This window comes from Alexandromys fortis, unplaced genomic scaffold (assembly GCF_014885135.2).
Source record: "Alexandromys fortis isolate MF-2015 unplaced genomic scaffold, M_Fortis_MF-2015_v1.1 scaffold_0, whole genome shotgun sequence".
Taxonomy (NCBI): domain Eukaryota; kingdom Metazoa; phylum Chordata; class Mammalia; order Rodentia; family Cricetidae; genus Alexandromys; species Alexandromys fortis.
Window position 1 is genome coordinate 2,873,385 of NW_026067949.1, and position 17,676 is coordinate 2,891,060.

Here is a 17,676-nt window from a genome sequence, read left to right on the forward strand (position 1 = left end):
TTTTGCACAGCAAACTTTAAGGCCTTCTTCCTTCAGCTTTGTAACCAAACAGTGATAGGGGAATCCAAAGAATCCCCATGAAGTACCGCACACCAGACAGATTAGCGAGCATCCCAGCCTAACACGGTCAGGTAAAACACAAGTGTGAAGTGACGAGTCTGTCACTGAAGAAAAGCTAGCATTCAGTACATTGAAGATGTGATTGTAACTGAGCAAATCTAGAGATATAGGACACTTCTCATGTTTTGAAGGACAGGGACATGCAAAGTAGTACTCTTTAATTAGGAAAGGCTGCAAAAAATTGGGATGTTCATCAATAACAGAAGCAAAAAATAACCATGGAAAATTTATACAATGGGATACTAACTAGCATTACTGTAAAGTAACTGGTAATAAAGAAGACAGGACATCAGAACATATAGCAAAATAGGCAAATAGGGTGAAAAGTGGAAATGTTTTATAAAATGTGGTTACTATTCACCTAAAGCAGGCAACATATGCTATGTATCTTTATGAAACTAAAACCATACCTAGTATATGCAGAACAGTGGTTCCCTTTGAACTGTGATAAGAGAAAGAGATTGTGACTAGGAAACTCTCAGGGGACTAACATTTTAATAGATGAGTGAGACAATATGCTGAATTTTAAGGTATGATAAATGAGGTAATGGGCACATGAGTGTCTATCAATCACTATTACTGTTTTATTGTTGTCTAAGATATAGTTCAAAGCAATTATGAAAAGTATATATATATATAAAGATATCTATATATCTTTCTCCAATCTTGGATTGCAGATTCAACAAAATTAGCTAACAGAAACCAACAAAATTTCACATGCTGGATGAGAACAGAATTTTCTCTTTGGAGCTAGTGGCCTTTGAAGGTTATGTGTAACAAGGATTGACTCACATAAATGCAACTGCCCGACCTGTTATCACACTGAGACTGTGAGAAGTTAACAAACGCTCAGCTGGAGGCAGGGTGCAGCATTCCATTATTTCTACCACAGAAATCACAGGAGACTATGTACTTGGCTTCACACAGGAGTGAAGCCGCTGTGAGGTCACTGGAAAAGTTCTTGTAGCTAATTAAGGTCAAATACCACTTCTTAGCTGTATGGCTAAATTACTAAACCTCTAAGCTATTTCCTAAACTATAAATGTGACGCTTAGTGTTCACTTTATTGAACTACATAAACTATGCGAGAATATCTGAGAAGTAAAAGAGTACAAGAAATAGAAGGCTCTCAGTAAATGGTAATTATAATTAGTACTAAAATTACTACTGTGGAATTCATTAACTTACCTCCTTTGTTTTGAGATTCACAGTGTATTTCTTCATTGATTCTTGAGTCTGAATTTTCAACCTAAACATACAATAAAAGGGTTCTTTATGGACAGTCTCACATAAACTTAACAGCAGGTAAAAAGACATGTGTGTAACATGGCTGTTTACAACAATGCTGCCAGGACTAGGGTGCATGTTCCCTTCAGCTTACCCAGAAGCTCAAGGGCACAGAGGGCCTTCTTTATGAAAAAATTCTAGCAAGTTACCATGCTTCAATGTTTATTCTCCTTGTCTTTAAAATGATTTTTGGAAAAAGCAAAATAAGCAAGAATAATTTCAACCTCTGAATTCTATTCCATTAAAGAGCTCTTACACGTTTTCCTTCCTTTATCTTTAAAAACTGTTGAGCTGGGTACAGTGCCTACATGTGCAATCCTAGCACCAGGGAGGGTGAGGCAGAGGACTGCTATTAGCTTGTGGCCGGTTGACCTATATATGAAGCAATATGACCCTGCCTCGGAAAAAGTTAGAAAATCCCAAACAACAAGACCCATCAAAACTCTGAAATATTTTTGTCATAAAATTACCTATTTGACTAATTTTGTCAATCTCACTTTGTTTTAAACTACGCAGTCTTGATGTCCTACAGCACTTTGTAGTCCTAGCTGTAAGGCCCTCATGACTGCTGGAGGCTGTACTCTGCTGGGGACTTAGGGCGACTGGGTGGCGCACATTGTCTGGTGCTAGAGGTTTCAGCTTGCAGGGCAAATCAGAGACCCACTACAGGGGCTTCTTCTCCTTTGCAGCATAGGGTGCGAGCTTCTAGGTACAAAACTGGGCTGTTCCATGAGTTGAGGTAAAGATTCTGACCCCACAGTGCCCAGAAGTAAGCAAAGTTCTCCCATCTCTTCCAGAATTCATGGATGTTCTGGAAAGCACAGCTAATGGAGATTTGTAAGCATTCATAAAATATTCACCTCTGGTGTTATGTTCCCTACATATACACTGACGCAAAACAAAACAAAACTAAGCTTGCAAGGGATTCAAAGAAATGATGAGAACCACAGCTGGAGAAAAATGTTTATTACAATCACAGTTCAGTCTCTTCAGACAAACTTTCTACCATCATAAAGTGAGTCTAACTTTCAAGCTAAAAACTATTTTGCCTATATTGCCAGGAAGGTTTAAGAATTTGTGATTCTATTATAATAAAAGCCAGAGAGCTCAGAGTTGTTTGTCATAGCACGCAGGAGACTATGGCAGAGGTCGAGTGTAAGCACTGTCAGCATGGAGAACTTGAGTGGAGCACACGCTACCAAATGGCCTGCTGCACAAACACCTTCCCACACTAGCTCTCTCTCCTCATCCTCAAACCAAACACTACAGTTACTTACATTTTGTGATTCGCTCACCAATGATGCTTCTTTCACCTGCTCACCTGTTCAAAAACAAGATGAGACACAAGAAAACAACACTGTGTTGGAAATGGAGAGCAACACATTTAAACATTTCCAGAGCAGAGGAACTGAACAGGATAATGTCACGTGACCTGCATTTTTGAGAATCATAAAACTCTAATCAATCAGTTTTTACAATCTGTGTTCTGCATATTATCAGAAAAACAGCTTGTATTTTTATACTAATGTCTGTAGCCCATTAAGTCATGCAGTGACTTACCTACTTAAGTCATTGGAGCTAAGGAAAAGGTGGAAGACCTAAATGTTATCTACTAGGCTGCAGTTAAACTAGCTCATTTAAAAATAATGCCATCAGATGAAAGGTTAGAGCCTTTCCCCTCACACAGCAATGGTCTGTTTATAGTCTTGGAACTTGAAGTACAAAGCCTACTGTTTCTCCTCAACAATGACAGAATATACATTTTTCTTTTAAACAGCTTCCTTCTATGTAAATATATCTCTTATTGAATTGTACCTAAACACAGCAAAACAGTCTAAAGCGAGCTATGGGAACCAAGGACTGAGAATGCACAAATACTTCCTTCTAGACAGTGAACATTATGCACGGCTGAAACACCCATATGCATTAACTAATTTATTCATGGTTTGGATGATTTAACTTCAGAATGAATGACTCAGCATCTGTTGCAGTCTGAGGATTGTGTGAATTTCTGCTCAGAAGGCTCCTAAGGTCATTTCCTTTCTCCTAAAAGTATTGTGGCTTACAACAGAGAGTGTTTTAGACTGAAAGGTGATGCAAGCTAAGAGCAGTTCTGTGCTGTCACTAGGGCAAAAGCCAGAGTTCTAGGGCTGAGAGCCAAGGTGACCAAGTGGACACATGATTGGTTGTGGGGAACAAGCTGCAACCGTCCTCATGATTGGTTGTGGGGAACAAGCTGCAACCGTCCTCAGAAGGGCAGTAAGGGCATGGAGAAACTCGCAGGGAATAAAGCGCCTGTCCCTGACAATTTTTCTTTTACCAGTATTATTTGGAGAGGTTATATTTAAACAACAACCCTATATAAAACAGGATGAGAAAAGTGTATGTTAAAAACAAAACAGTGCACGGCTCAAGGGAGAGGTCAACAGTTATGAGGTGCACTGCCCTTTTAGAAGACCGAAGTTCAGTTCCCAGTGCACTTACAAAGTGACTCTCAAGTGCCTCTAATTCCAGCTGGAGGCGACCTGACAACTCTGGCTTCATGAATCACCTGCATACATTCATGTGAACACTCAGCCATTCACATCAACAAAATTTTAAATAAATCTTTAATTTAAAAAAAGGAAAAAGAATGAATTTTATCTGAACTATTTTAAAAAGTAAGAGGCAAATTCATAGTCTGTCAGTATTTTACTATAAACCATCCACCAACTTTAAGGTGCAGTAAAAGATAAAAATATATGCAGGGGCAGACAGTGAACAACTGCTAAAACCAGCCTACCTGATGCACTTGGCCTTCCAACACAGGGGTTTCCAGATGCTACTGCAACTTCATGATTTGTATCTTCCTCTGAACGCAAAGATGTCTACAAAAGTCCAAGGCACCACAAAAATAAGTGAAGTGAGACTAGCTGGCAACTATGGCAAATTAGACTATCCCGTAGCGTCTAGAAGCAACTAAAAAAATCTATCTTCCCGCCGGGCGGTGGTGGCGCATGCCTTTAATCCCAGCACTCGGGAGGTACCAAAGCTACAGAGAAACCCTGTCTCGAAAAACCAAAAAAAAAAAAAAAAATCTGTCTTCCCATGAATTGAAAAATGAGCACATTAACATTTAAAATAATACAGGAATGATCAGTCTAATCTCACCTTTCACCATCTTAAAGCAAAAGGTTAAAACCATAGTTTAGTACAATACATGTGACCCTTCCTGATTGGCCCTACTACCTTGCCACTCTGAAGCCCTCATACCTGGGAGACTGGGGTACAACAGTTTAACTCATCCCATCTCCTTGCCTAGTTTTTCTCTTTTCTCTTCCAATAAACTTCAAATCTACTTTCAGAATTCTGTACCAATGTCCTTTTGCAAACACTCCTTGCTACCTGCCCAATACTCTTTTGGGGTAACCCCCCACATTCATTGCTAGCTTGTCACACATAGCTGGCAAGAACTGTGGAACCAATTTAGAAAAAAAAAAGTCTAAATTGTGTATGGTACAGACCTAATAAAAATAAGAAAAATTTTATTCAAAACATGAAACCATGGAATTTAAGCAGAGCTATGACGTGACCCAACTTATGTTTTAAAAGATATTAGGCATGGTGACGTCAACCATAAGATTGGAACAGAAGTCCAACAGGAAGCCATTAAAGTGGTCGCTTAGGTGAGGCTGGTAGCTATGGGAACAAAAGTCATGGACTCATGTTTTGTTGACAGCAGATTAAACACAGATGAGAGAAATGGAAGGTGATTCCATGTTTGCTTTGAGGAGCTAGATCTGATAATGGCACTTTTTACTAATATTACTGGAGTTCCTAGCTTTTTACCCCAGAATGACAATAACAACACCATGTGTCACCGGTATGAGAAAAGGCCACATACTGCTGATGTGTGCACGGCCAACAGCCCACACCACTCTGAGCTACTGGTCTTACCTCAGTTGCTAAGTTGGCTGACAGTCCTGGTTCTCCTGTACTCTTTGGTGGTAACTCCACATTGCCTAATGAAACTCAAAGAATTAACATAATTTAAAAATTTGAATGCAAAATACATCTCACACAGAAAAGTAACAACATGTTATCAGCACTCAGAGCCACCCACCCTTGCTGATTTAGTTCACTGTAAGCAAAACAGCAGAAAAAGGAGTACTCTGTGGGTAAAGGGGGGCTAGAAAAAAAAAGTGGCTATTTGCTCATTTGTGGGACAATGGAATTATTTCTTGCTTGCATAAAAAGCTAACTGCCTAGAAAGGGAGATAATATATTATTTATGGAGAGATCTTCTTTCCTAGTATTGTTCTATAGCCAGCTCTATCAAATTTGTTCCTAAAACTATATATGCAACATTCTGAACAACAGAGATTTATAAATGCCCGATCAAGACATGATTTATAGACTCACTTTACTTCTTGACACTGAGACTGAACGAAAAATGGAAACCTGTCAGGTAGATCCACAGACAATGGGATCTTCTCAGGTAGGCAATTTTATCCCGTCCCTTTGTAGCTGTGGCTTCGTTTCCCTCACTTCACACTGGCACTAACAAAGAAAAGCCTTCATTTTCCCCAGAGCATGCAGGTCTTTCTTGTTTAAAAGCCCTTCTGCCAGCCCTTCCAGGGCACAGAAAAGGGAATGGAGGAATAATAGCGTGCAGTAGGAACACTGAGTCACAAAAAGCATCAGAGCATTCAATTCATTCTCCACTAAATGCAATGGGAAAAGTTAAAGTTATTTATTTCAACCCTTAGAATACTTCTTTTCTTCCATTTTCTTTTATTCTTGAGATCATAAGTACATCATTTTTCTTTTCCCTTTTCTCCCTCCAATCCTCATATATCCCTACGTGTTCTTTCAAACTCAAGTCCCTTTTATCACTAATTGCTGCTATATCTATCTATCTATCTATCTATCTATCTATCTATCTATCTATCTGTATTTATATATATTTCTAAATATATAATCTGCTTAGTATAACATTACTTGTATGCACACCTTCAGGGCTGACCATTTGGTACTGGACAATCAATTGGTGTGCTCCCCTCTCTGGAGAAGACTCCTTAGGTCATTTCTTAATGCTGTTTCTTAAGTACCTCTAACAAAGAGGGCTAAATCTACTAGTGTCAATTTTCTGAAGCTAGACTAAGTACAAGAAAGGATGGTTCCATTTTAAAGGTTCAGGATGCCATAGTTTATAAAGCTAGAATGGAGATGAATCAAGGTCCACTGGCCCCTTCAAGGCTTACTCAGAAACTCGAGTTTGTAGAATACGCTATTTTTCACTTCCACCTAAACACCTGTTATACTTGAATCACTGCCAATGAGTGTCACATGAGGCAGAATTCATAATTGTCTTCCCATTGATTATCTGTACCCCTAGATCCTAGAACAGTAGTACTGTACACAGCATCTGAAACTGGATGAATAACTGCAATTACCTCTGAAAGTGATTACTGATTTCCACAAAACCAGCACTCTCTGAAATCTCTCAAAAGGGAACATGGATCCCCTCACCCAAATTTTCTAAATTGGAAATTAATGTGCCTTACTTGAATAGCAAACTCAGTTAAGAATAAAAATAGGAGCTGGAAGTCTATGTAGCTCAGATGTAGAGTATTTGTAAGAGGCCCTGGGTTCAATCCCCAGGATACTGCAAATCAAACCAAACCAACCAGGCACACACAAACAAGAGATCTGAAGATGGCTCAGAAACTTGCCAGTCTTGAAGATTAACAAGTTGAGGTGCCTGCCCTTAGCCTCCTGCCTTTTCTATACTGACACATGAGCTACAGGTCTAGTTTTAATGTTTAAAATAAAGGATGTTATAAAACCACCTCAGTAAAGTGTTAGGCTACATAATCATAAAGGATCCTCACCTATGCCACACTCATTCTCCTCAGGAAGAACAGCGTCGTCAAAGTTTCCTTCCCTGTGGAGTGATTGCCTTGTACCAGGAACATGTTTCTCAGCAAACCTTTCACTAGTCCATGTGCCACTGTGGTCACTTTTTGCAGTCAAGTCCCCCTCCCGTTGTGGAGTATATGGAGCTACATGGCAGGCAGCTGGAAGGACTGCTGTGTGGGAAGGACCCATTTGTGACTCTTGGCCAGTAATACATTTGGTGGTAGTTTTCAAGTTGTTCTCAGGTGCCTGCTGGTCAGAAGGACACTCCAATGCAGCATCTCTGATGGGCAGCATGTCATCAGTTTTAGCACCAGCATTTACTGCTGCCAGACAGTGACTACTGCCAGAGGAGTCCTCAGCAGACGTCTGTTCTGGTCCTGTCAGACAGTTGGTCTCAGACACCGAGTTTGCAATCCTCTCTGAGTACCTTCTTGCAATACCACTAGCTGTGCTACTGTGTCCTGCTGCCTCTGCCTCTGCACTTTTGTTCTCCCTCTGAACAGAGGTCAGCAATGCATTCCTTTCTTCTGAATTGAGATCTTGACCTGGGCAGTCCTTGCCATGTCTGTCTTCCTCTCCTATGCATGAAGCAGTGCCTGGCTGGCTTTGCCCTGCAGAGGGCTCACAGACTGGCAGCCTGTCATTCTCCCCTTTGGTGCTCACTGCCATCAAGGGGCCCACTTCTCTGACTATTGTGGATGGCCCAGGGCACTGACAGTTACTCTCAGCCATGAGGCTGGGCATGGGTAGTTCACACTTACTTTGCTTTGTAGTCAAATGATCACCATTTCCTTCTGGGTTGTGTGTGGCTGGCTGGCTCTCTTCATGTCTGCTTAGGCTAGAGCACATCAGCACACACTCTGTTGTGCTGGTGGAGATAATGGCAGCATCACTGAGATCCTCCCCTCTCACAGTGGTGCCCTGGTCTTCATCTGTAGGGACAGTAGCAAGCATGACTGCTTCCCGTCCTTCAGAGGTGCTGGTGGAGATCATAGCAGCGTCACCCGTCTCCTCTACTGGTACGACTGCTTCCTGAGGGACAGCACTGGACACAGAGCCTTCGCAGTCTTCCACTGAGCTTGTCGAGATAACAGCGTTCCCATCGCTAACAGATGGTGCATTTTCACTTACACCAGAGACAGAGGCTTCACAGTCTTCCGCTATGCTGGTAGAAATGAGAGCACACTCATCCTTTTCTTCCTTGCTGGTTGAGGCAAGAGGACTTTCAGCTTCGGCATGATGAGCACTAGGCATAGGTACCTCAAAGTCCTCGGTGCTTACCAAGACTGGACCTGCAGTGCTTTCCTCAACTGCTGCAACTGGCTGCTCGCTCTTAGCACATGTGACGGTAACTGCGCTAGAAATAGGAACTTCGAACTCTTCCCCTATGCTTGTGGAAATCATGGCACACTCATCCTTCTCTTCACTTCTGGTAGCACACGTGAGTTGGCTCTCATCACCTGAAATTGCACTGGGCATAGGAGCCTCAAATCCTTCCATGTGTCTTCTCGTGTCTTCTGTATTTTCTTCAGTGCTCAGAGGACACAAATGCCCTCTTCTCACATCTATCGTTGCACTTATCTGAAGAGTGCAGTCATTTGTACTGGTAGAAATCATCAAGCCATTGCCTTGACTTTTACTCCCAGCTAAGCTGTCCTTGTTGGAAACATCAGAACTGGCTGTAGAAGCCATAAGGCCATCATAGTCTTCACTTTCTACAGAAGTGATGACACCTTCATCTTTTCCCCTGGGTGATGTGTGGCCGACTTCATATTCTGGAACTGCACCACCAGACACGAGAACATCATCACTGCCCCTCACCAATCCAGTGGAAATAGTTGTATCTTCCACTGTTTCCTTCCTGGTAAGCTGAGTATCACTGTGATGAGAAGTTGCACTAGCCACAGGGCCTTCACTTCCACCTAGAACAGGAGGCCCATCACTGTTCCCTGTAAAGGCACTGGTCACACTGCTTTCCACAATCCCCTTGGCACTGGAGCAGATATCAGTGTCTTTGATTTCTTTCTCTGCACCACTCACACTATCAACACTACTGTCATTTGTATTCACAGTGGTCGCCCCAGCCTCAGCGTCCACATGTTCCACTGTAGGGTCAATCTGAGCACCCCCTTCTGCACTCTCACAAACTAATATTCCTTCACTTTCTTCTATCCCCGTGCAAGTCGAAGCATGGCCGGTTTCATTTCCTCTTCCAGTACTGGTCACAACACCCTCCCCCTCATCATCCTCTTCTTTGGCACCTGTGCTGGTCACAATGTCTTCGTCATCGCAGGGACCAGCAGCCACCAAAGGTATGTTTGTAATGTCTTTGGCCTCTGTGCTATCCATTGCACTCTCCGCATTCTCTTCTGTTTCAGAACTTATGGCACAGCGTTCACTGCTGTCTTCTGAGCCTGTGCAGTTTGCTGACCCTTCCCCCTCTTCTTCAGTAATGCCTGTGCTGGTGACTGCACTCTCACCTTCTGTACCATCATTTGCAGAACCATCTCCTGGGTTGGCACTTGCCTCGCAAGGCTTATCACCATTTACTTGGACCACATCTGCACCTGTAACTACCCGTTGTTCTGGGGTTCCCACTCCAGTTACCAAGGAGAAGATGAAGCTATCACTTCTTCCTTTGGCTTCAGTACATGTCACAGTGCCTTCTGTTTCTTTTTTAGAACCAACTCGTGTGCTATTTTCTTGGGACCCAACAACATCTTCGCTGCTCACAGATCCTGCTCTTATTTCTGTGCCAGCACTTGTAACAGCCCCATCACTTTCAACTTCACCAGTAAAAGTCGCAGTCCCCTCACCTGTACATGAAGAACCATCACACTTTTCCTCAGAGCCTGCACTGGTTACTGCATCATCTTTTTCCTCTGTTGCAACACTGTTCACATTGGCTTCAGTTTGAACTGTATGAGCTACCAAGGGGTCTGCCACTCTGTCTTCTGATTCAGCAACAGTACACTCTCCACTTTCTCCTTCCTTGGAACTTGTGAGCAAAGTCTCACTTTCAGCAAATCCTTCTGTGACAACACCCCTACCCTCTTCAGCTGCAGCAAAAACAGTGCACTCACTGGCTTCTGCCCCAACCTGAAGGGGATGGTTTCTAGGGCTTGCACCCATTATGAAGCCTTCATCTGCCTCAATACTTGTACAAGGTAAAGTCATCCCCTTCTCTCCTGTTTCAGATGAAGTAGTGGTTGCATCCCCAGCCTTGATGGGATTTAACATGATGCCTTTGTCCTTCCCTTCAGTACTAGTAGCAATGAAAGCTTTGTCTCGTCTACCAGATCCTGCTGCCACCCTCTCCATTTTCCCATGCCTTTGCTGTGACACAGAAGCAGTATCACGCGTAGCGCTGGTATCTACCTCATTGTTTTCAGTCTTCCTTTCCACATCAGTTGGTATTTGTTTACTTTCGTCTGGATCTCTGTTATGCTTACATCTGACTGTTTCAGCTTCCTTTCGTGTACTCAGGTCTACCACATTCTCAACAGCAGCACTGTCCTGTTTTACATCAGGCTCTACATTCAGATCACTCTCTTTTTTGGCTGTGCCCATCAAGTTCCTTTGCTTGCTAATGTTCTTATTTTCTCCACTCATGCCCGTTGACTTGCCAGCAAGAGGTATACTTGCTTTGCTTTCTTTACTGTGCAGCAATGTGGTCTGGCCATCCTCAGGAAGGTGCCTTTTGCTACTGGTGTTTGCTTTTGATGGCATGTCTGCTGTGGAGCCATCACTACTTTCTTTGCTGCCGCTTGTCTTATGGACTTCTGACTTCTTAATCGTCAAACTTTGGTTAGGGCTATCATAATTATTTACAAGGGAGGTGCCAGCTGTGCCACCTTCCGGAATCATTTCTCTGTCAACTACAGGAACTGTACTTGAGTCATGAGATTCTTTCTGAGGTACAACAGCGGAGCCTGAGGATGATGAGAGGTCTGAGTCTGTAGAGCATTCCAAAGAAGCATCCCCTTGTGCGCCACATTCTTCGGTGGCTCTGGATGTGCCTTTCAAATTCTTCTGTATCCTCTCATTTTCTGACGGGGCCCTAGAGAATACTCTCCGACTCCCTTCGGAGTCTACATTTATGTCATGGGCTCCTCGCTGAACTGGCTCTCTCTCCCTAGTTGGTTTTGCTGTAGCACTTTGAATATGCACTTTCTTGGTCAAGGTGCTTTTATGGTCAGTATGCTTTTCAGAATTGCTAGTAACTGCTAGTCCACGCCCTGATTTACAGGTCACAGCTGCTGGTTTTGAATCTATCATGGAAGTTCTTAACTCATCCTTTAAAACCCCAGCAGCAGCTTTATGTTTTGTAACATTTTCAAAGTCAATGTCTTGCTGAGAACTATTATTACTGATGTCTTGGGTTTTAGAATGTTCAGACACATTTTCTGCAGTTGCCTCAGAATCAATTTCCATTGGTTCTTGTTCAGGGATGGATGTGGTTTCACTGCTTTTTTTGGTTCTCTGCAGGGTGGAACTACTGGCAGGGCCTAAACTGGTTGCTGCTAACTTATCTTCCTTGGCCATTTCCTGTGATATGCTTCCTCTTCGGCTTTCACACAATCTTTTGCTTAATTTCTTTTCTATGACTGAGCCATTTCCTTTGCCCTTTTCATGACTGCTGTCAACTTCTTTACCATCCTTGTCATCTGGTTTATTTTCTTCTTTTTTTTTCATGTCTTTACTACTGTGCTTTAAGCCTCTGCTTCTGTGCCCATCGGAGAACCTCCTCTCAGGTTTGGAGGAGGTTGAGTCTTTATCAGTCTTATGCTTCTCTTTTACCAGTGGTAACTTAGTTTTGTGCCCAGAATCCTTCTGAGCACCATGTGCTGAAGGTGTAGCATTCTCCGGTGCAGGGTCAATGACAGCTTCTTCTGAAGATCTGTCTTCAAGTTTGGACTTGCGTTGCCTTTCTGGTTCATTATCTTCTGTATTCTTCTCCTTATCAGGCTTTGAAGCTGTCACCTGTTTTGTGACACCTTCTTGAGATTCTGTTTCAGCAACTTTTATTTGTTTACCTTGACCTTTTGATTTAGACTTTAACACAAGCTTCTCTTCCAACAAGCTCTTCATTTTTCGCCTCTCTTTATGAATCTCTTCAGGCTTTAAACTGCTGTCGGCATTAGTGGAGTCTGTCTCACACTTCTCTTCAGAACAGCTCTCGCTTCTTTTCTGCAATGTAACACTGTGCTGCTTGGAGCTTACATCCTTCTGAAGTTTAGAGTCACTTGACCTTCTCGACTTGTGCTCTGTCTTGGCTTTTTCAGATGGCAGGTGCCTCTCCTTTTTGCTATCTTTACGTGCATGCTCATCTGTTTTTATAGCGTACTCAGAAACTGGCCTTCCGTCTCTACCCAACACTGACAACTTCCTTTCATTCCTGTGCTTACTTTTACGTTCAGCTTTATCATCTGAAGAAAGTTTGGTTTGTTGACTTTGCTTCTGAGTATTTTCCTCTACTTTTAAACCTTTCTCAGAAGAGTGAAGTTCAGTCTCATCACCTGCTTTATGTATCCCATCACCTTTGTATCTGTGTTTTGAAGACAATTTTTCTTCTGATTGAGCTTTCTCCTTCTCAGGTTTCTCCTTGGTGGACTTTGCCTCTTTTTTAGGCAGGCCTTTCCCATGAGTTTCAGGTTCATCTTTCTTTTGATACTTTTCATTTTTAAGGGTGCTTTTCTGTTTCTGGGGTTCATCCATGTTAATTTCTAAGCGTTCTGTTTGCTTTTTTAGATCTCTTGTATCGGTTTCTTCCGGAGCTCCTTCCATTACAACAGGGGTGGATGTCCGTCGCTTATGTTCTCTTTCGACCTTCGACTCAGTTTTGTTTTCCTCAGCTGAATGCAGAGACTCTGAAAGCCTCCGGGCAGGCTTACTTGATTCACCTTTTCCATGAGCATGCTTCAGGTCCTTGGAGGAGGCCTTTTCTTTCTCACAGTGCTGTCAGAAAACACAGGGTTACTATGAGACACATGCTATACATAAGCTTACTATTAGGTACACTTAATATGTGAGCTCTGGAATATCCGAGACAAATTCATCGGCTCCACAGATAATGCAGCCTATGGTAGGTATTAGACACCACTAAGCTCAAACTCACTGCAATATAAGTGTCTAGATGATCACACCAAGTCTTGCATTCTTCCCAGCTGTACGGAACAGTTATTCCACCTAGCCGACCCATGCACTTAGAAGTCTTCAATTCTATAAATGACTATAGCTCACCAATACCCAATAGTTCTTAATAAATGCAAGCTAAGGAACAGTCTGGTGTTTTTCAATATAAAAATACACATGCCGATGAAGTAAAGGTTTATTTTTAAATCTAGAAACCCAAATCACTTATAGAAGCCATGTGAATTTAGACTATTTGTATAATATTCTATTTATAAAATATGTAAATATTTTATAATATTTGGATGTACTATACATACAAACTGAGTACCAGTGTAAGCATATACATGTGACATAAGCATATATACATATATATGTTCATGTGTTCTGGGCAGATGTTGGGGAAGCATGGACAGTACTTAAATTTTCCTTGTTACCCCAGTTTTGAAACTTAGTATATTAACATGTAAAACTTTATGAGATAATTTCCATAAAAATGTCACAAAAGCAAGTTACACATCTAAATATATACATTAACATATAAGGATGTATGCCTAAATACAACTCCAATTTCTAAATAAAAAAATTTACTGGTTATTAACAATTACTAAGTCATTAGTGTCTCTATTCCAGAAACATCATTAGTTAGTTCGCTATAGAATTATGGATATGTTTATACAAATAAAAGATTTAAACTAAGTTAAAGCCAAAATCTGTTCCAAGAGAATAATTGAACACAGGGAATAAATGTATTCAATATATCTATTTTCACAATTTTTTTTAAATCCCAAGACAAGGTTTCTCTGTGTAGACCTGGCTGTCCTGGAACTCACTTGGTAGACCAGGCTGGCCTTGAACTCAGAGATTTGCCCGCCTCTGCCTCCTGGGATGAAAGTGTTAGATTAGAGTGCTAGGATTAAAGGGGTGTACCACCACAACCAAGTTTATTTTTAACAATTTAAAATGAGCACATTTTGGACACAACCTTAGTATCAAATACAAGCTAGTGTTTAAGTAAATAAGAATGCATCCATTCAGTATGACAACAGTCAATCACTGAATAATTATGAAGCCTATGAGGTAACACAAAGTGAGCAAATTCTTAATTGTTTTTGGTTAGAGTAGTTTCCTTCCAAAAGACTATGTGTATGTGGACAGGAAACCAAAGAGATAAAGTAGAAGACCTATTATGGGGATTTTAGTTTTCTCTCCTCTTTCTTCTTACTGACAATTTTGTTATTGCTATATATAAGAAACAGGATAAAGAAGGTACAGAAACAGTTTCTTACCTAGACCAAACAAAATCATATGCATTGACTTATCACAACAAGGAAGTCAGGTCAGAATGGGACAAGGCTTAAGGTGAACAGAGTGGTTTTAAGACATCACACAGAAAAGATCATACTACGCTGTTTCACTGCAAAGGAACATAAATAACCCACCCGTGACAAAAAGGCAGGTGACAAGGGTCTCATTAAGACGTACCTCACTTGTTTTGAGGGCTTCTTTGGACTCTTCCTCAGTCTGCTGTTTCTTTTTGGAATTCTCATCAACATTCCTGAGAGGGGAGTAAATCAAATATGAATTTCTAATCTGAATCTAAGAATCTCACAAGAAAGTTGAAAGAAAAGTCTTTTCTTTGCCATGACTTCTCCCTTCATTGGTGGAGGACGGTTACACTTTAATTTAAATCTCACTCTTAGTCATCAGAGAGCACAAGCCAATCCAATTGTGGCATGAACTGCTCCTGGTCTAAAGGAAAACATGTTACAAGGACAATCCCTAATGTGCTACACTGTGAACACTAAATCTGCTATGCAGACATTTGAAAGCCCAACCATCTTTTCAGTAAGCAGGGAGGCCTTTATGATTCAGAGCAAGATGAACAGGATACAATAAATCTGAGAACTGACATCTCTCTGAGTTCTGTAAATCTACTTATCTTGAAGTTTATGATTAATTTACATAATTGCAATCATGGGCTGGAGAGAGAGCGCTCAATGACTAAAAGCATCTGCTGCTCTTTCAGAAGCTCTGGATTTGGGTCCCAGCACCCACATGGCAGCTCACAACCACTTTTAACTCCAGTTCCAGAGCATGCAACACCAACTCCTGGTCTCCATATGCTCCTGCATATATGTGGTACAGATAAATGCTTATGTATACACATACACATAAAATAATAAAAAAATAAACTTAAAAAAAGAATTGTAATTTAATCGAACAGTAAAACTGTAGGCCATGGTTCACATCACATCATAGTTACTTTCAAGAGTCTCTCTGCCTTTGTAATTTTTAAACAATTAGCAATGACAATACAGTGTTTAAAAAATTAAAAGAACCTGACTTTATGTGAAAGGGAAAAATGATGGGATGATGTTAAAAAAAAAAAAAAAAGGTGCTGAAAAGACTGGTGAACAGATGCACCCACTGTTAGTAAGTGGTTACCATGGACCCAGATAAGATACTCCTCCAAGTACTTCCTGGGGCCCTTAAACTCAATTCTCTGATACTCAGTAGAAACTTCATGCTTATGTCTGTATATTTCTGGAGTAGAATCTAAAATTTCTGTCAGATTCTCACAAAATTAATTAAAATATTACTTTAAAATACTATATTCTTAACACAATGAAAGCCATTATAAACACACGATAACATCTATATTCAAGGTGAGACTTTCATTTTCTTTCTTTAATCCAACAGATTGTTGTTTTCTTTATTCTGTTTTTCTGTACGATCTCCTCCCCCCCACTACAATTACTTCCTATTACAAACTAGTAAAACTTATTCCCAAGGGTGCATCCACTTCCGTTTTTCAATTAAGAATGTCAAGGTCAGCAAGATGGCCCAGCAGGTAAAGCTGCTTCCTGCCAAGACAAGTGACCTGAGTAGTATCCTTAGGACCCACACAGAATAATGTGCTCCCAAAAAGCCACAAGTTGCCAAATAAAAACCTAGACCAGGTATGAGATGCCTCCCCTCAAGTTTTTGGCTGGGAGGAGGTCTCAGAGACTCCCAGCACAATATAGGCTATTGCCAGCAATCTTAGTGGTCACCATAACTTGATGGTAAGATCCTATTACTGACAACAACACACACCTTGGTCACAGGACATGGAAATCAAGCTGTTGCTATTCTAAAAGCGTCCTCCCTGCTGGTTAGAATTCATAGTTGCCAGAGGGTTAAGCAGGCTCCTGGGGATGGAGTGAGTCATCAGCAGTCCTAGAGTGTGGACCTGGTGAGCTACAATAATGACCAGCATGGCAAGACATGCTCATAGGTGCAAGACTGGGATGAATGTCATGGATGCCACTAATCATTCTGCTGGATTGAAGGCCTGATCTATAAAAAGAAACACACGCCTAGTACTGTAAATCTGACTTAAAAAAATGCATAATTGGGGAGCTTATAGGACCCAGGGGTGAACACACTACCGTTAGTCTGCTAAATAGATAAAATATCAACGTGCCCTATAAATTTTTATCTCTAAAAAAAGCCAGATGTGGTGGCATACACCTTTAATTCCAGTACTGGAGAGGCTGAGACAGAAAGACCTCTGTGAGTTCAAGGCCATCCTGGTCTACACAGGCAGTTCCAGGGCTATTTCTATACCTACAGATTAGTGCAACTCTCAGACTGCAACAGAGATGTTTCTCTGCACAAAAACGGTAGTTAACACAAAAACTCACAGCCCATCAAAATGCAGAGACTAAGTAAAGAGGACTTTTTTTTTTTTTTTTTTTTTTTTTTAATGGGGAAACAGGGTCTCTTTCTAGAGCCCCGGTTGTCCTGAAACTCTCTATGAAGACCTGGCTGGCCTCAAACTCACAGAGATTCCACTGCCCATTCCTCTTAAGTGCAGGGATTAATGGTGGGCACCACCATGCCTGGTTACTTTTTAAGACAGCCTATGATCACTTTCAATACCCTCTTCTGGAAGCACACCACTAATGTGACAATTAGAACACAACAGACAAAAATGTACCTTGAATCTTTTCTTCTCCTTTTGCTTAAGGCTACTTTTTTCTCTAGAACTTTCCGTTCTTTAAGGACTTCTTTAATTCTTGGGGTTTTCAGTTCCAAAGTCTTTGTTGATGAGTCTTCTAGGTCCACACTACTTTTCCCTAGAAATACACACACACACACACACACACACACACACACACACACACACACACACACAGAGTAGATAAATAAATAAGCCTGGCTTTAGAAGACAGTTTTGTGACAGTGCTA

General features: G+C 41.3%; 1 protein-coding gene across 5 annotated transcripts in view; it reads right to left on the minus strand.

Moving 5' to 3' along the window:
• The window catches only part of Bod1l1 (biorientation of chromosomes in cell division 1 like 1), a 55,357-nt gene that overhangs the window by 21,461 nt on the left and 16,220 nt on the right, over positions 1–17,676 (minus strand). For 2 of the 5 annotated variants that reach the window (XM_050150188.1, XM_050150186.1), the window contains exons 8-14: positions 17,426–17,564; positions 14,926–14,998; positions 7,281–13,266; positions 5,344–5,417; positions 4,190–4,274; positions 2,685–2,728; positions 1,309–1,369 (exon numbers count right to left, since the gene is read on the minus strand). In XM_050150188.1, the coding sequence (XP_050006145.1) occupies positions 1,309–1,369; positions 2,685–2,728; positions 4,190–4,274; positions 5,344–5,417; positions 7,281–13,266; positions 14,926–14,998; positions 17,426–17,564 (6,462 nt within the window). The remainder of the gene's footprint in view (positions 1–1,308; positions 1,370–2,684; positions 2,729–4,189; positions 4,275–5,343; positions 5,418–7,280; positions 13,267–14,925; positions 14,999–17,425; positions 17,565–17,676) is intronic. The other 3 variants (XM_050150190.1, XM_050150189.1, XM_050150187.1) reach the window with 3 other exon arrangements.